Source organism: Lontra canadensis, unplaced genomic scaffold (assembly GCF_010015895.1).
Source record: "Lontra canadensis isolate GAN:19392208 unplaced genomic scaffold, GSC_riverotter_1.0 scaffold85, whole genome shotgun sequence".
Classification (NCBI taxonomy): domain Eukaryota; kingdom Metazoa; phylum Chordata; class Mammalia; order Carnivora; family Mustelidae; genus Lontra; species Lontra canadensis.
The window spans coordinates 6,911,544-6,929,291 of NW_022631079.1; the positions used below are offsets into that span (position 1 = coordinate 6,911,544).

At 39.6% G+C, this 17,748-nt stretch overlaps 1 protein-coding gene across 9 annotated transcripts in view; it reads right to left on the bottom strand.

The window, feature by feature from the left end:
• Window positions 1-17,748, bottom strand: part of RYR2 (ryanodine receptor 2) — a 740,314-nt gene that overhangs the window by 229,814 nt on the left and 492,752 nt on the right. For all 9 annotated transcript variants that reach the window (XM_032883093.1, XM_032883091.1, XM_032883088.1 and 6 more), the window contains 2 exons: window positions 2,178-2,386; window positions 1,386-1,738 (listed from right to left, as the gene is read on the bottom strand). In XM_032883093.1, coding sequence (XP_032738984.1) covers window positions 1,386-1,738; window positions 2,178-2,386 — 562 coding nt within the window. The remainder of the gene's footprint in view (window positions 1-1,385; window positions 1,739-2,177; window positions 2,387-17,748) is intronic.

Sequence of the window (17,748 nt, forward strand, 5' to 3'; positions counted from 1 at the left end):
GTGCCAATGACATCAAGTGGTTGGAGGCCAGGGATGTTACTAAATATCCTTCAATTAACAGGACAAACTCTCACAACAAGTAACTACCTAACCCAGAGCATTGATCACGCCGATGTTGAGAAACTAGGATTTAGTACAAAAAAGGATGCTAAAATAACCTGCCTCCTTGTCTATAAAAAATACTACTTAGAATACTCTTTAAGTTTCAACCAAGAACATAAATATAAACATCTCATAAAACTAATTCTTAGGAGAAAATATTTGTAAATTATATATCTGATAAGGGGTTAATATCCAGAATATATAAAGAACTCCTACAATTCAACAACCAAGAAGCAAATAACCCATTAAAAAAAAAGGGGGGGCAAAGAACCTGAAAAGACATTTCTCCAAAGACCATCCACAAATGGCCTATAAGCACATGAAAAGATACTCAACATCATTAATCATCAGGGAAATGCAAATCAAACCCACAGCATAAACATCATTTCACAGCCATTAGGATGGCCAATATCAAAAAATCAGAAAGTAACAAGGGTTGCTAAGAATGTGGAGGAACGGGAACACTTGTGCCCTGTTGGTGGGAATATAAAATGGTGCAACTACTGCGGAGAAGACTATGAAGGTTCCTTGAAACCTTAAAAACAGAACCAGCAGCAATTCCATTTCTGGGTGTATGTCCAGAATAATTTTGAAGTAGGGCCTTGAAAATATATTTGCACATGCATGTTCATATCAGCACTATTCACAATAGCCAAGAGGCAGAAATGTCCACCAGTGGATGGATGGCTAAACACAAGGTGTCTATACTCAATGCAATAATATTCAGCCTTAGAAAGGAAGGAAGTTCTCCCATGTGCAACAACACGGATGAACCTTGAGGGCATTACGTTAAGTGAGTTAAGTCAATGACACATAGAAAAAAATACATTATGATTCCACTTCAGAAAGGGGTCAAATTCATAGAAATAAAAAGTAGAACTGTGCTTACCACAGGCTGGCGGGGAGGTGGAAAAGGAGAGTTGTTTAATGGGGACAGAGTTTCAGTTTTTCAAGATGAGAAAGTTCTGGAGACCTGTCTCACAACGACGCAAATCTACTTCACACTACTCAACCATACGCTTAAAAAATGGCTAAAATGGCAAATTTTGTTATGTGTTTCTTACCACAATAAAGAAGTGCTTTAAATAAGTAACTCTTGGCATAGATTATGCCTGTGGTAACAAACAAGATAGCAAACAGGTTACTTTCTTGTCCCCTGTCGAATCCTTTATACGCAGAAGGCGGGTAAGAAGAAATAGACACTGGGCCATCCCTTGCTCTCTCCTGTACCCCTCCCCACATAATAACGACACATTTTAAATCATGTTGCATATATCAATGACCTTTGTTTCAGACGAGAGGGCTTTTCCTGAGCATAATCTTTGTGGTTATTAAACTCTGGTTTTGTGGCTTCCTTGTCTTTGTCCACTCGATCTGGCACCAGATGGCCATGAGCAGTCTTCATTAGAACCTCAAAGTCAGAATCTGCATCATAATCCTCCAGATCATTCTTGGGCCCAAAGAGCCCGGCGCCTGGGAGTCCTCCTGCCACTGTCTTGGAGAAAACCTCTGCGCATTCGATGGGCATGCTCAGCCGATAGAACATGATATCGGTGCTGCTGTTCTGAGAACCGAAGGACTTCTGAGTGACCTTTAAACATGGAGAACTGTCTATGGTGCCGTCTATTCTAGTCACCTAGCAAAGGAAGAAGCGGGAGTTCAGATGTGAATCCACACCGTCAACCTCCTGATTCTAAAGATGGCTAACAGACATCACGGCTTTCAAACCCCAAACACGGCCCACACGCAGCAGAGTTTTGGGAATGATGTGATGAAACACAGTCAGTACTACGTTACGGACTCAGAGCTCTGAGTCATTTCCAAAGGCAGTTTGGGAAATTCACGTTACAATTATATTTATTCAGATTGAGCCTGGTGTTGCTCAGTAAAGGCCCCATGAAGTGCCTAAATTCAGAACCTCATGCTGAGTTCAGATTCCACCATTACGTAACACTTTAGGGCCACTTTTTTAAGTAAGTGGCAATAACTGTCCAAGGGGGGAATTCCCACGTGTAAAGACATTCATTCCACCTCTGGATTTTGGCAATGGTCTGAATTTTAAAGAAAAAGCAAACCTCGATATGCTCATGATTGGATGGGACCTGGAGAAACTGAGGAAGCCTCTTGCTCAGCCACATCGTAATATCCCTGTTTGTGTTAACAGCAAACGGTTCATAGCCCTCTTGTAAGCCACAGATGGTGAAATATTTCAAGGTGCTGACGTCCTTTCCAAAGTTCATGCGGCCCACTTGAGCCACTCCAAGGCTACAGACAGGAATGAATCCTGGGAAGAAAGAAAAAAAAAATAAAAATCAAATGTTCAGTATCATTCGTGTGACAGCCTGTTTGATTGGAATTCCCAAAAGCATTGTTCCAGAGCTGTTGTCTTTGGGAGAGACATTGGTGTGAGGTAATATAGTATTTGGAGAAAAGAGACCACTGATGCTAAGTATTAAATGTAAGGGTCAGAAGATCAGGGTTTGATCATAATTTACTAAACGTGGCCCCTAGAGAAGACCTTCCTTTCACCCTGGACTTCTGTGAAATGAGAGAAGTTCTCAGCAGCCCCCAGTCCTCCTGGGGTCTTAGGGTGGCCAGTAACAGAAGGATGTCCCCAACCCACAGCCTCTTAGCTCAGGAATGCATGGGACTCCCTCGCAGAGGGAAGGTAAGAAAGAAGTAAATGCCAAGTGGGCTGCTCTTCAATCTAGAACAAGCACTTGAAACACGGAAGTACTGAGCACAGCCTGAGCCACAGACTTCTTCATATAGAACTCAAGGAAAAAAGATGAAAGACAACATTTTTAAAAGTTTTCATTCAGTCATAGCTGCTTTTGATTTTGGGGGAAAAATTGTGCCTTTTTCTGGGGGACATAGATCTAAGTATAGAAAACATATGTAAATAAATAAATATTCAGAAGTAGTTGCTAAAAATCCCACTGAAACTCCTCCATCTGTCCCCTTCCCTTTGATGTCACTGCCATTATAGATTAAGTAGGGCAATTCACATCTAACCTAAATAACTAAGGTATGAAATCAAAGTATAAGTTAAAAGGAAACAAGAAACTAAATCAAAAGCAATAGAAATAAGCAACAGGGGCAAAAGCCAAACCATTTCATCAGCTAATCTAATGTGTGGCAGGATTTGTAAATCTTTTCACTACTGAATAAAAAGGGGAATCTATGTTAATTCTGTTCATCGTTTCTTTGAATTCTTTGTAATTGGTTGTCTTTAGCCAGGGGCTGGGATGAAATTTTTCAGTGGGGGTGGCCGGGGATATGTGGAGGGATGTTTATGTACTCTTCATTTCCTTCTAGAATATTTTACACAGAAATTCCAGTAGTCAGCACAATAAATACAGTCTATGGAGTAGAGGATCTAATTTACAGATCAAAAAAGCAGTGGATCCTAAGAAAAAGCTAGCAATTGTCTACCATTATGATTTGTATTTCTTCCCTTGTTGAAATTAGTGACAATAAACGCGATATATAACCCTCAAAATAGCATGAGACAGCAAAAATTACATCCCATAATCCATAATGATTTCACTCAGTTTGTATTCATTGGAATATATACGCAAATAAATGGTTGTAGAACAGAGCTACCGACCAGGAAGCAAGAACACACCCAGCTGTGTTCAAGGAAGTGTGAATGATGAGTTTCTAGTTAAAACTAAAACCCACAGCTGTGTTTGCAGCTGTGACAACTCTTGAAGCAGCAGTCAAGGGAAATTGTTTCAAAGAAGTGTCCCCAAAGGAATCAAAGGAAGGGATTGGATAAATACAATGGACCTGAGACAGCCTAAGCCACATTTGCACAAACTGGCAAATCTAACACCCATTTGACATAAACTAGGGGATACCAAGATAGAAACATCTCGGATTGTAAAGACTTACTTCTTGCTAGTCACTTTATATGGAGAAGGAATTCCTACCCTATAAGGGAAGATATATACACTTGCATAGTAGATTCTGGGGTGTTTGTTATACTAATATCCAAACTTTTCTGTATGCTTGGAATATTTTCATTAAAAAAAAAACAAAAAAACAAATAACTTGGGTTGCCCACAAAGATTCATATCCCAAACTGTTCACTGTGGCTGTGTTTATGATCAGAGGACATTGTTAGCACAGTAAGTATATGTTTTTCCCTTGAGATGTAATACTATTTAGTTTTTGAAACTTTTTCAAGGATTCATTAATATATAGAAAAAATATTCATAGTAAATATTATTTTATGAAAGAAAACTATAACATGATTTATTTTGAAAGCTGGGAAAACATCAGAAGTTTTTTTATTAGAAAAGTATAGAATAGTAGGATTTTTTAACACGCTTTGTTCTTCCTTTTTTTGCTTCTCAGTTTAACACATTTTCTTTGCTGAATATGTATTTTGCTATGAAAACAAGTGATAGCCTTTGTAAAAATACACTAGTCACTTAATAAACTGGAGAGCCAGAATATGCCTACACCCTTCTCATACAGAAATGTGTAAGAGTAATGCGGATATAAAATAGTCAAACAAGTTCAGCTTTTGGAAGATCAAGCTCTCAACGCTGCTGGGTGTACGGTGAGTTCAGCATAAGAAATCTTGCCAATAAAATTAAATGAGTACAAATTCATGAAGAGCAATTTCATAATATGCATCAAGACACTTCCAACCATTCATTTCCTTATCCAATAAATACTTACGAGCAGCTCCCAAATGCCAGAAACTGGGAATAAAAGTTGACTGACATGAAGGCATCAGCCTAAAGGTTCTCACAGTCTAATGAGGGGGAAAGACAGCAAAGAAGTTATACCTCTTGAACCATCTACAGAGATGCTAAGAGCAGAGGAAGAGGAGAGAGATGAAAATCAGGTGGGTTTCTCAGAGGAGTTATCATCAAAGATGGCAGACAGGTGCAGGTCCTTTGAAATGACTAAGATTATGGAGCTTGAAGTCTGAGACCTGCACTAAAATCTCTGTTCCACCAACTCTCAGCTTTTTGACCTTGGACAAGGTACTTAAATTCTCTAAGCACTGATCCATTTTTCTGTAACATCTACCCCACAGGATTATGGTTTTAAAAATGAGATCCTCTGTGGGTAGTGCTTAAAACATGGATGCTCAGTGAACAAAATTTAAAACTGGGGGTAGGGGGAAGTAAAATTAACTAAACAGCCACAAGAGAAGAATGGACAAGTATGATATATGCACAAAACTGAGTATGTGCAGCCATCAAAAATCATGTTCAGGACTCATCAGATTATAACTGCAGAGAGAGAGAAAACCAACATAACAAAATTAAAACAAGTGGTGATTCCCAGTGGAAGGTAAATAGGTGTCCACTGCACTATTCTCACACTTTCCTAAAAGGCTATTTCTCAAAATAGAAAATTGGTTAAAAAAATCAAAGGTTAAGTTTAAAATGTTTTTATATCATGGAACAGCATTTATAATATTACATTAAAAAGGTGGCTGGAGAACATTATTTTAACATCTCAATGCTTCAAATGGAAGAAAAATACATTAAAATCAAATTTCTCTTGGGGTAGTAGGAATCTATACAGTTTTTAGCCATTTTCATTATACTCCCTTGTATTTTCCAAATATTTAACCAGAATTTATTACTTCTTGATAAACAAGTAAATAGATGTAATGTTTCATTAGTTTACAGCAGATATACACTTGTACATGGTATTTTTACTGCTTTCCTGTTTTAAGGCCCTTTCAAGGCATGTATTCATGAAAGAACATCCATAAGTACAAATGGGTATATTTTTTCCCCTTTTTAATTTAGATGGACTTAAACTTAATAAAATATAAATCATACTGTGACTTCTGAAGATGCGGTTTTATTTTGTTTTGTTTTGTTTGTAGAGAGTTGGAGAGAGACTGCTAGCTGTGGGAGGTGGGGAGGGGTAGAGGGACAGAGAGAATCTTAAGCAGGTTCTGTGCCCAGCGCAGAGCTGGATGAAGGTCTTGATCTCACAACCCTGAGATCACGACCTGAGCTGAAATCAAGAGTCAGGTGCTTAACCTACTGAGCCATCCAGGCACCCCTGAAGATGTAGCTTTTATAAAACTTCTGTGATCATAAGATGACCAATATTTCTAAAAATTCCGTGTTTTTAAATTAGGTTATGCACAGCAGGAACAACTGGATGGCCATGACGTCAGGGAAGAGAGTGCAGGGAAACTACAGTACTTTGCAGTCACGTGACAGAAAGGCCAGGTGTCAGGCCCCTGCATTTAGCCAGTACGTGGCAAAGTGCCCAGCAAATAAAGGTACAGACAATAGATAACACGCCCATCACACGAGGCTCTCTAGTAGTGGCTAATGGTCCCTGAGTGTTTTTATCTGATGCTTCTCTCACAGAACATTAACAACCGTTGATTGAGATAGGAACATTATTATCACTTTCCTGACAAGACAACCAACATTTTAGCTTAAACTGTTTGCTCACAACCAAGTAGCCAGAGAAGAAACCCAGGCCTGCTTGATCGTAAGGGCCAGGCTTTAAGTCAGGGCCATACATAACCAGAGGACAGAGTTCAGGTTTTGTGGCCCATACGGTCTGGCAAAACTACTCAAACCTGAGTGAAAGTCCAAAAGGGGCCAAATAAATAAATGAATGTGCGTGACTGTATTCCAATAAAACTTTATTTACAAAAACAGGTGGCAAGCTGGGTCGGCTTCAGGCCTTAGTATGCCAACCCCTGCTCTAAGTTACTATTCAACACTGTCTTCCTTTAGTGTCAGGTCCTGTCATTCAGTAAGTATTTAATGAACACCTACCATGTGCCAAGCACTGTTCTTGGCTGGGGATACAGCTGTGAACAGAATGCTCCCTTTCTGGAGCTCACCTTTGGGCAGGCATACTAAGTAAATATAGTTATCTATATAGATATAAAATACGATGTCAGGAAATGATAAATGCTATCAGGACTTCCTGAATGTTTGCCATAAATTAAGCAAGATGTGTTGATAAATGACATCATTCTCAACCACTGCCCAGAGCAAAACATGGTAACGGAGGTTTAATTCTTTAATGGTTCGAAATAAGTTGAACACACAAATACTCCGACACAAGAAAACAGATTTCCCCGGATTCAGGCATATACCTCGGCATAAGTAAAATGTTGGTCCTACCTTCCTGTGCTTTGCCTTCTCCATCTTCTGTTGCAGTTACCTTAACTGACACCCTGCAAATAACAAAGCCTGGGGATGTCTAAGGGAAGTTTTCTTCCTGGCGGTGGATCTTAAATTTAGTCCACACGAGTCCCATTGGCTTCTTGGGGCTGAGCCAGACCCACCCTAGCCATTTGTAAATCTGTTAAAACAGTAGCTACAACGTATGGTTAAACTGCTTCCTCCAACAAAAGACAGATGGCTTCAGCCAATTTTAACTTTCTCCGTGGATAAAAGCCTCCCTGCTCCAGAGCAGAGGGGTGTGTGACAAGCGTGCAAGTCCAGCCAAGGAATTGGCAGTCACAGGATGTGGGGGTGTGATGCGGGTGTGAAATCTGTGGCGGGGGCTTAAAGGAAAGAAGATAAAGCAGATCCCAAGCATACCAGCTTGTTGTAGGAACACACGGTTTCAGACTTCAAAACTTCTGAACTACAGTTACGGATCCACATTTATAACCCAAGCCAAATGGCCAGAAGCAGTAAAATGGCCAATATTAGACTAAAGGGTAAATGTGAATTATTTGATCCAAAGGAAGAACACGTAGTATGTGCCAGATAACATATATAATTTATTATAAATTATTAACCTCATTTTTCAAGATAAGGAGACAAATAAGTTAAATCATTTGTTTCAGGTCCTATAGTTGGTTAAATGGGAAGTGAGGCTTTGAATCAAGAATGCAAGGAGGGGCGCCTGGGTGGCTCAGTGGTTAAAGCCTCTGCCTTCAGCTCAGGTCATGATCCGAGGGTCCTGGGATCGAGCATCGCATCAGGCTCTCTGCTCAGCAGGGAGTCTGCTTCCCTCCCTCTCTCTCTGCCTGCCTCTCTGCCTACTTGTGATCTGTCTGTCAAATAAATAAATAAAATCTTAAAAAAAAAAAGAATGCAAGAAGGAGGGTAAAACAGAGATAAGACCAACTTGCCTTAGATTTCTGGGATCTTTAGAACTAGAAGGGGCAGAAAGGGGCATCATTTCCAGTTAGAACTTTTTATTTTAAGGAAATGAAAACAGGCTATTTGCCCAAAGCCATGCAGGAAGAATTATTTTCAGAATTGGGAAATAGCCATACAGGAAGAATTATTTTCAGAATTGGGTTTAGAACCAGGACTTCCGACATGAAATCTGCTGCTTCTATTCCACTTTGGCTTAGAAAACAACTTGGCAAATACACTGGGTAAGGCCTTCAGGGATTTACTGTGTTGCAACAACATCTTTAGTGCAAAGACTTTGTAATACCAACTTTGGCCCAAAGAGGGACATCCCCCTACTTTCTTCCTGACTCTCAGTTCACTTCAGATAATCAAGATCAGTAGACAATTTTATTTTTGATCCTGAATACTACTAAGTGTCCTCTTTTCATCAATATACACAACGTAAATGTCAATTAACTGGTCAGGTTAAGCTAAGCAGAGTTCAGTTTTCACTGAACTCATCAATCATTTCACAGTGAATTTCCCCAAATAACATGTGTAGAAAATATACTGGTAAACTCAAAAGACAGAAACTAGATAATCTGAAATTCAACTCTAAACAATAAAAATAAAAGTTTCCCTCATTTGTTAAAGTCCTATGTATTTAAGAGCTGTATTCTTGGAGAAGCCCAAAGAATTTCTAGAATATATCTTTTCTGATTCTAGACAAAACCATGAAATGGATTATGCCAGTTCCCAACATCTTCAGACTCTAGAGTTTATCTACCATTTTGTAAATAACTGTCTGTATCGTTACTCAAAATACCCAGTGTCCCAACACAATTTGGGGCTGTTTGGATGGCTCCACTGTAGTGACTCACGCTCTTGACTTCTTCTCCAAGCAAGTGCTAATTTTTAATTAGGAATATCCTTAGTAAGTTACTGTCCCAGGTGGGATACAGACCTGCCCCTGAGGTCTGTAACAATGGCAGGTTTTGCAGAGTGACGGGACAGATGTTATGGGGGAGCTGGAGGGCAGGGATCTGAGACAGTGCCTCCTTCTACTACTCTTAAATTCATGTCGGGTTGAAAACCTTCACAATCTTCATCCATGAAGTGGTTAAACTATTGCAATATTTCAACTGAGCATAAAAAATGTATGTTGGTCTGAGGGTTCCATGCTCCTGTTTCCTTCTTTCTTTTTTTAAAGGTAGCCCGACAAAATCAGTAATGGAAAGTTATGCTTCCCTGTCTTTTTCCTTAGAGGGCTTTTCAGCCTGAAGCTATGCAGTTATTTTCATTACAACAATATTCTTCTGTTTTGCTCCCATGGAAAGGAATTCCGTGCCGTTTTGCTCACTGTTCTTCCAAGTGGCAGACAGAGCGTCACAAGCATCAGTTCTGGATTTGATTGTAATCTTTACAGATGCAGAACCTGAGGGCCCTGAGCTGATCTTTACTTACAGAAGAGCCAACGAGGTTGAAAAAGCTCCAGTGTGATGAGGCATTAACACAGCCCAAGACATGTACCTACAGCCGACTTCGTCAAAGGCAGACAAAATAACTATTCTGTCACCATATGGCAAAATTTTAAATGACTCTCTTCCTTGCTTTAAATCAAGGGTATGATTAGCTCTACAAACCGCTGGTAACAGAAGGCACCACACATATAGATCAAGAGCGCTACTAGGTTAGCAGGGGACATGTGGCAGAGGGGGAGGTGTTTCAGTTTCCTAGGGCCGCCATGTAACAAAACACCCCAGACTGGGTGGGTGAGGCAACAGAAATTTGTTCTCACGTTTCCAGAGACAGAAAGTCCAAGATCAGGGTGTCCACAGGTTTGGTTTCTCCGGCAGCCTCTCTCTGTGGCTGGGGGATGGCTGCCTTCCCGTGGCCTTTCCTCTGTGCATGGGAACTTTTGGTGTCTCTTCATCTTCTTGTGAGGACCAGTCATCCCCAATTAGGGCCTGTCCCTTATGAACTCATCTAACCTGAATGATTTCTTTAAAGGCCCAAATACAGTCACTTTAGAGGGTTAGGGCTCCAACATATGAATCTGGGTGGTGTGCACAATTCAGGCCATAACAGGTGGGTTTGAATGTGGTTGAATACAGAATGTCATATTCCCCAGCAAACACATCTTCTCGGAAGCCATGCTTGCTTGCTGAGAGCCCCGAGAGACCCCTGGATTTAAAGAATCTGAACTCTAGGAAGAATTTCATTCAATATTCCCACAAGGCATTTCTTCTTCTTTTTTTTTAAAGTAAGTCTGGCTGATTTCTCATATGCTTCAGGAGATGGCAAGTCCCAGCAGAAGTAAGACATGCATTCGTCTTTACTGTAGTAAAAACTGGCTCATAGTACGTAGGTTCTTTTTTCAAGTAAGTGTGGGACACGAGCTATGTATTCAAGAAAATTCTGTGCACCATCAGCATGTTAGGAAATGTCATACCATTTGCACATTTCATCACTGATTCTTTGTTTCCTTTATTGCTTTATCGTTACTCTTTTGTTTTGCTTTTCTGACATTTATATTTTACTTTACATTTTGTGAGGGAATCTGAAATGTATAGTATGTGACAGTTAAGAAAGTGACTCAATAGAGCTGGTCAACAAGCAAATGAAAGAACAAAGAAAGGAGGGAATGAGTTTTAAGTTAGGGTATAACTACCATGTTTACTATTCACGTAATTTTAGGGGGGGTAGGTATTGCTTTAGCATAAATGAGGTTTAATTGGGAGGCTAGGGGATGCAACCATTTATTCCAGTTGAAATTGGTGATAATTAGTTTTTGACCTATGGAAATGTGTCCTTTGAGTGTGCTTTTAAGTAATAAGTTATCCTCATAAGGAAGCAAAGAAGGCACAGGGCTAATAAAAAGTAGAGTTTGCAATGAGCTGGTACTTGGGACCAAGATTCTGTTTTTAAATTGGGGAACTGGGTTACATCATGCTTGAACCGCAAGATTTCCTTCAGTTTCTCCAGAGACATAGAGAAAAAGCCACTGGCTAGTCTTCCTGGCTTCTTTCCTCTAGGCTAATAAACCAAATCTCAGGCTTTGAGATTCTGCCGTTCTGATGGTACCAAAAACAAGAGCCAACCCAAAAGCTCACCAAGGAAAAGGTCATTTCTCCCTGAGGCCTGGAGCAGCTTTGGACATTGATGAAGGGCTCTTCTCTCCCTGAGGTGGCCTCAGACTGACCCTAAGAATGGAGGGCAGGGGGGAACATCTCATTCCCACTCCCTCACCAAAATTATAGAATAAGGGAAGAGATTTCCAATGAGATAAACCTCCCCCTCAGAGGAGACACATCCTTAGAATTCCTGTTCAGAAACTCTTTTGAAAAGTATTCTCTTGTGGAGACCCATGGTGGAACATGGACGGGAGACCTCTCCCCAGGGACAGGGTTCCAGAGGGGGAAGCAACAAGAGGCACTGAGGTGACAGGTGGGACACATGGTGACCAAATATTAGGGAATTGACAAAGAGGGAGAAAAGCAAAGAAAAGAAACTTGGGACTGTGGGAAATGTGATGCGTTCATTTTGGAGGGCTTGCCTGCAAAAACATGAGGCACTGTGCTCGTAAGACACAGGCCATTACCATTCCTTATACCCAGATCCTTATTCTCTCTGCTGTAAAAGGAAAAATTCTTCATTATCTGTGCTGGATGGAGATCACACCCTCTTCACCTTCTCAGGAATTTCAATGAATATCGTCTCTCAGACTTTTACCATCAATTTCTCCCTCTCTACTAGATTATTCCCCAAAGCTCTACAGACATGCTCACGCATCCTATTTCTTCTTTAAGAATCTCAAGTGCACAGAAGTGGAAAGTGGATTAATTACAAACTGTTGTTCCCGACACGCTTGTCATGACCTGATTTTACTTCGTTCTTTAGTTGGACCTTTTTAGATCCTGTAATAAGCATCTGCTAACCCACCACCCGAAGGAAAACCTAGAGCCTTAACGATAGCCTACATCTAACCACATTATGCTGATTTTCCCATCGCCCTGCCTCCCTCCCCCTGAAGAAACCATCACCCCAAATCCTAAGACCAACACTCTCTTACTTTATCTGTACTTTTAAAAACATACTTTTAAGGTTTTGATTGTGCGTAACTTTTACAAAAATGGTAGCATCCTCTATGATTCTTGTACTCATTTCCTATTGCTTTTGTAATAAAATACACCACAAATTTAGTGGCTTAAGACAAAACCAATTTATTAGCTTGTATTTCTGAAGGCTAGAGGTCCAAAATGGATTTTACTGGGCTACAAAGTGTCCCCAGGGCCTGTGTTCCTTCTAGGGACTCTGGACTCTGGGAAGAATCTGTTCCCTCCCCTTTCTAGAGGCTTCCTACCCTCCCTGACTCCTTGACTCTTGACTCCTTCAGAACCAGCATCTTCGTATCACTCCCCTCTCCTGTGTCCTTGCTTACTCCTGCCTCCCTCTTAAAAGGACCTCTGTGATTACACTGGAACCATCCAGAAAATCCAGGAGAGCCTTACAAATGCAAGGCAGTTATCTTAATCACATCTGCTAAATCCCTTTGCCACACAGAAGGTAATCTATTGGCAGGTTTTAGGGAGTGGACATGGACTTCTCTTCGGGGCACTGTCTTCGCCTGCCCTAGTTACTCTCAGGACTTACTTCTTTCCTTGACATATTCCTAGTTCACCTGTCACTGTAGCTTCCCACCTTACTCATCCATCCTCCAGCAAGTGTTACTGATTCGATGACTTCCTGGCTTTGGCTACTGTGAGCAGTGTTCCTATAAACATTCTTGCTCATGTCTCCTGCTCTAGAGATATATAAGGGTCACCGGAGAACTGGAACAGACTTTTTGGGCCATGCGTATGTAAATATTCAAATTTCAGAGATACTGCCAAACTGTGTTTTTGTTTTTTTAAGCAAGAGCTCCATGTGCACCCCTAAGAACCATGGAAAGTGGTCCTAAGGAAAGCCAACACTCGGTATTGCCCAATATCTAAAAAAATTTTGCCAACAGAATGTATCTAAAATAGCATCTAATTATGGTTTACACTTCCCTGACCATTAATAATAACAAATATTTCCTCAAATGCTTATTGCCAGGGTGCCTGGGTGGCTCAGTCAGTAAGCGTCTGCCTTTGGCTCGGGTCATGATCCCAGGATTCTGGGACTGAGCTCCATATCAGGCTCCCTGCTCGGCAGGAAGCCTGCTTTAACTGCTTTACCCTCTCCTAAGAGGTGTTTCCTCTCTCATTCTGGTGTTTCCTCTCTCATTCTCTATCCCTCTGTGTCAAATGAATGAATAAAATCTTTAAAAAATATATTTATTGCCCATCTGGATTTCTTCGATGAGATGTCTACTGATGACTTTTTATCCTTTTTCTTAGTGATTTCAGTTCTTTATGCTTTTCTTGACACTAACATTTTTTTTTCAGTTGTTTACATTGTATTTGAGTTCTCTGACCCCACTAATAAATTGTTTTTCCATTCCCTTTAAGGTTTCTTTGGTTGTTCTTTAAATGAAAGTTCTTAAGTTTGTATAGATGGATTTACCAGTCTTTTATAGTCACCGGGTTTTTGTTTTATATTTGCTTGTTCTACTCTAAGATAAAGTTTTCCTACCCCATTGTCTAAGAAGATTTACCTATATTTCCTACCAAGAATTGCAAAGTTTTATTTTTGACATTTAAGCCCTCAGTCCATTTGGGGCTGGCTGTTACATATACAGTGTAAGGAAATGATCCAATTCATTCAGATCCCAATCTCCCTTTCTCCAGCACCCTGGCAATGCCACCCATCATATTACAAGGGTCCACACGTGGACTGATGGGTTCTTCTACCCTCTCTAATTTATCTTATGGATTCCTTTGCCTATCCTTGCACTAATACTACATGTCTTAATGCTTATAGCTTCAAAATAAATCCTCACTGGGGTGCCTGGGTGGCTCAGTCAATGAAGCATCCAACTCTTGGTTTTAGCTCAGGTCAGGATCTCAGGGTCGTGAGATCGAGCCCGGCATCCCGCGCCATGTTCAGCATGGAGTCTGTTTAAGATTCTCTCTCTTTTCCTCTGCCCCTTCACCCCCATGCATGCACACACATGCGCTCTCTCCACAATAAATCCATCTTTTAAAAAAAACCCTTATCTATTTTATCTTTCAAAATCAATACAGTACAACATATACCCTATCCCTGCTCTTCTTTATCATAAGTAATCTCGAGATTTTTAGTCTTTTACTCTTCTATATACATTTTGGAAACATTATACCAAGCCCCATGAGAAACTTCTTGAGATTTTAAAAGACAAAGTATGATGTTTGGATGGGATCTATACATCAATTTTGGAAGAACTAATACCTTAAGGCTATTGTCTTCCTCCTGAACATAATATAGCTCTCATTTATTGAGTAATAAATCTCTTTTTTGAACCATTTTATTAAAGTGTGATTGACATAGCAAAGGTTGTACATATTTAATGTACACAACTTGATGACTTTGGAGATAAGTATACACCTCAAAATCATCTACATCATAAACATATCAGTTATCTCCAAAAGCTTATCCCTGCCCTCTTATTTTTATCATCATCATCATCATCCATAATGTGTGTGTGGGGGGGTGTGTAAGATAAGAACACTTAACATTTACCTTCTTTGCAAAATTTGAGGCATGTAATTCAGGCCTATAGTTAACCAAAGGCAGGAACTCTCTAGGACTTACTCCTCTTGTATCACTGAAGGTTTGTACCATTTGATTAACACTTCTCTATCCCCTGGCCCCTGGCTGCTACCATTCTACTCTCTACTTCTGAGTCTGACTGTTTTAGATTCATCATTTCTAAGTGTATCATGCAGTACTTAGTACCCGTCCTTCTGTATCTGGGTTATTTCACTTAGTCTAACGTCCTCCAGCTATCCATGTTGTCACAAGTTGCAGAATTTACTTCTTTTTTAAGGTAATAATATTCTGTTGTACATAAATTTCCTATTTTCTTTATTCATTTATCTGTCCACAGACACTTCAGCTGTTTCCTTACCTTGGCTGTTGTGAATAATCCTGCAGATACCAGCTGACTTCCCATGAACAGTGCATGAAAGTTTCCTTTTCTCCACACCCTCACCAACATTTCCTATCTTTAGTTTTTTGGGGGTTTTTGATCACAGCCATTCTGATAGGTGTGAAGGGATATCTCATTATGGTATTGAATTGCATTTTCCTGGTAATGAGTGATGTTGAGCACCTTTCCGTACAACTGTTGGCCACTTGTATGTCTTTTCTGGAGAAAAATCTACTTGGTCCTTTGTCCATTTTATAAATAGGCAGTTTGTTGTTGTTTCTGCCAATGAGTTACAAGACCTCCTTATATATTTTGAAAATTATCCTTTATCAGATATATGGTTTGTAAATATATTTTCCCACTCCACAGGTTGCCTCTTCATTGTGTTGATGGCATCCTTTCTTGTGCAAAAGGTTTTTAATTTGATATAATTCCATGTATCCATTTTTCTTTTTATTGACTGCTTTTGGTGTCATATCCAAAAAAATCATGGCTAAGGGCACTGCCAAATAGCTATTCCCCTATGTTTGCTCTTGTAATTTCACTTTCAGTTCTTATGGTTAAGTCTTTAGTCTATTTTGAGTTGATTTTTGTATATAGTCAAAAAACATTGTATATGGTCCAAAATTGGGTAAAAGGTCCAATTGCTTTTTTTTTAATGTGTCAATATCCAATTTTTCCAACACTAGTTATTGAACAGACTATCCATTTCCCATTACATAGTCTTGGTATCTTTGTCAAAGATTGGCTGACCATGTATGATAAATTTCTTAACAAAGTTACTCTATCAATAAAGTTTAATGATTTTCTCTGTAAACACTTTGTTCACCTTCTGTTAGGGTGATAACTAGTTACTGAAAATTCCTGAAGTTACTGTGAATGCTATCTTCTCTTTAATCTAGTTTCAGGTTTGCATCTAGCATAGAAATGCTAACTTGCTAAATGCTTCAATTATTCAGTAAAAGCTATAGGTTCTTCAGTTTTCTCTGCAAATAATTACATTATCTGCATATAATGATAGATTTGTTGTTCCCTTTATTCCAGTTCTCATCAATTCCAATTTCATTTCTTGTCATATCACAAGTTTGAAAAAGAATTTACGACAGACTTTTTTTCTTTCTTTCTTTCTTGCTTGCTTGCTTTTTTTTTCTACAACACCACACTTCCTAGCACAGGAATGTACTGTAATTGCTAAAGTACTAAAAGATTTTGTAAGTGTTCTATATTTAAATTCTTCTTACATGTCTTTATATCTGTGCCATCCTTGATTTGGCATGTGTTAATTCCTCCTTATCTCTACAGAGACAGTGAACTCAAATATATTAACACTGGTTATTAAAGCAATCAAAAGAACTAGGTGGTAAGATCAATGGAAATACATATATATATTTCCATATATATATCCAATCTCTACTAGCCCTTTCTTGTCCCCTACCTAACATGGTAAGAATCACCTCCATGGAGCTCTCGAGGAAGTATATCAAGAAATGTTTCATATGAAAATGATTACTTAAAAAAGAAAAAAAGCTTTAGTCCCAAATTGGATTAGAGATAACCATCTCTGGGCTTTACTAAGATAGACTAGGTTCAGTCAGAACTCCTTTCAGGCTCTTGCTAAGGGACAGGTGTCCTAGCTTGGCTGGCTACTAGAACTCTGTGGGTAACAATATGAATGTCAGCCACTATAGGCAACATGCTTTGTGACAGAAAGGACTCCTGATTAGTTAACTGCATATGGACTGGGAGAACCACAGACACATCTCAGTGACTCCTGAGGAAGTGGCATGTTTGAGGCTGAACATATTCAAGTTCCTCTTCGCTATCCCTCTGAGTAGACTGGCTCCAAGGATGGCCCTTGTGGTACTCTGGCAACAGCAGCATATCCCTGTGGCCTTTCATACTTGCTCTTTTGAGCCCCATTTGTCTCGAGGACTGTCGCTCAAGGGTGACGGATAAATTAAGGAGCCCATCTCAGGGCCTCCTGTTACATCCAGAGCAGGCCCATCGAATTTCTTATTTTTCAGTAAGCTGTGTGAAGTTAATTGACAGGGAAATGGAAAATTCCACTCCAAAAAGCATTTTCAAATCATAGGTGTGGATAAATTCCATTTTATGGAAGAAAATTTAGAATTACGAGTGGCCTCTATGAAGTTAATTGTGAAGGATCATGGCTACATGAAAATAATAACCTGCCTTGGAGACCAATATACCTCTCCAACATCTCAAACCAAAGCCCAACAATATTCACCATAAAATTTTCAAACAACTCATGAGAATGCTATATGAACTCTCTCATAGTGATACCAACTATGAGAGTCATTTTTTAATTTTTAAAAAATTCTGTGAAGTGTAAAGTCATAAACGTTTATAAGACTATACCAGCCAGATGAGCTCAGTCTATTTCACCTCCACAATGGTGACTGACTGGTCTTTGCAACAGCGCCAGGAGCATGAACATTTGTTATGTGCTTAAATAGTATGGATGGGCATTCTACATCGTTTAGAATT